General features: G+C 42.2%; 1 protein-coding gene across 1 annotated transcript; it reads right to left on the bottom strand.

Moving 5' to 3' along the window:
• Positions 1-105: 105 nt before the first annotated feature.
• On the bottom strand, positions 106-897 carry LOC103584625 (putative oncomodulin-2). Its single transcript, XM_008565556.1, has 2 exons — positions 837-897; positions 106-242 (listed from the first exon to the last, which is right to left on the bottom strand). Exons 1-2 carry the CDS (start codon positions 895-897, stop codon positions 106-108), a joined length of 198 nt encoding a protein of 65 aa, XP_008563778.1.
• Between the last annotated feature and the right edge of the window lie 490 nt (positions 898-1,387).

Genomic DNA, 1,387 nt, shown 5'->3' on the forward strand with positions numbered 1-1,387 from the left:
CAACACCAAGGCTGGTCATTGAAGAAATATTGAGCAAACTGGCCCCTGCTGCACCCCAACCCCACCCAGCAATGGCAGGGTTGCCAGACAGGCTCAGGACAAAGCTTACTTAAGCTCTTCTTCATCCAGGTATCCACTCTGGTCATTGTCTATGAATCGGAAAACGTCCTTTACCTGGCTGGCTGACATCTTGGAGAGGCCTGATGTCTGGAAGAATTTTTGGGGTTCAAAAGTATCTGGGTCTGAAGAACAGAGAATGGATTATTCTGACACTCATTGGATCACATTCTATATTTGGGCCAAGGTGATGAAACACAGGTTATTAAAAAAACTTTCATAATATCCCTGATCTACAGGGATGCTCAACTGGTCTAAGACTTTGACATAGCCAAGACTGATGGCTCTGTGATATCATCACCTGCCCTCTCTTCCCTGGCTTTCCCTCTCCACTTGATTTAGTCTGTCTCCCCCTTCTCTCTCCTCCTCTCCTCAGTGTCTCCCCCTGCCCCCACCCCCTTTACAGGCTGTGTATCCAAGTCCCCAACATCATTGGTCTAATTGGTGAGGAGGAAATGTAAGCATTGGATTCAGAAAGGCTAAATGGCATTCATCGAGTTCTTTTTTTTTTTTCACTGTTAGTAAGTTTCTTTCATTTTATAGAAATGTAATCACATGCTCAGATCCCATTTCCCTATAATTTTAGTTACCTAATTAATACCAGTTTGATTCTCTGGTTCCATGCATTTTTCAGTGAAGTTCACATTTGTATTTCTGTTGCTTTGCTGGAGATGCAAATATGTGAGGAAAACGCATACCTGCCTCCCTTCCCACTTTACCTTGGCATTCCTGCAGGGCTGCTGCAATGTCATCAGCGCTAAGCACGTCTGTGATGCTCATTTTCCACCTAGTCACACAGAATAAACGAAACGTGGTGAATGACAAGCAGGAGCACACACATCCAGGGGAATACACTCTCCTCGGTCCGCTGAAACTGTGTATTTGTCTAGAATTTAAAAAATGCAATAAGCATAGTGTCATAGTATTGAATGATGGGACAGAATATCCAAACAAAAACCAGATACTGAAAAGATCCCAGTCCCTTTTACCTCTGTGCCCTCTCCTGAATATATTCCAAAGACAAAATAAAAAACACCACCTAAAGAACTATTCAATTCAATTTTCTTATAAAAATTATATTTACATAATTGATCACTTACATAAGCAGCTACAAACCATTCAAAAGTAAACCTTGTTACAAATGCACTAGCATTTTTATACCCCAGCCAGAGAGATGCAACATTGCAAATTCCACATGGAAATGATACAGCTTGGGCTGCTCGTAGACCTTCTGCGGAAGACATGCTATCTGTCCTGAAGGGTGGGAATC

Source organism: Galeopterus variegatus, unplaced genomic scaffold (genome assembly GCF_000696425.1).
Source record: "Galeopterus variegatus unplaced genomic scaffold, G_variegatus-3.0.2 Scaffold70583, whole genome shotgun sequence".
Classification (NCBI taxonomy): Eukaryota; Metazoa; Chordata; class Mammalia; order Dermoptera; family Cynocephalidae; genus Galeopterus; species Galeopterus variegatus.

What these genes read in the sequence shown, in the direction of transcription:
- LOC103584625 (XM_008565556.1), bottom strand. Translation starts at nt 897, where the DNA reads ATGAGCATCACAGACGTGCTTAGCGCTGATGACATTGCAGCAGCCCTG. An exon ending in AGCCCTGCAGGAATGCCAAG is followed by an intron (nt 243 to 836) that starts GTAAAGTGGGAA and finishes TCTGTTCTTCAG; the next exon opens with ACCCAGATACTTTTGAACCC.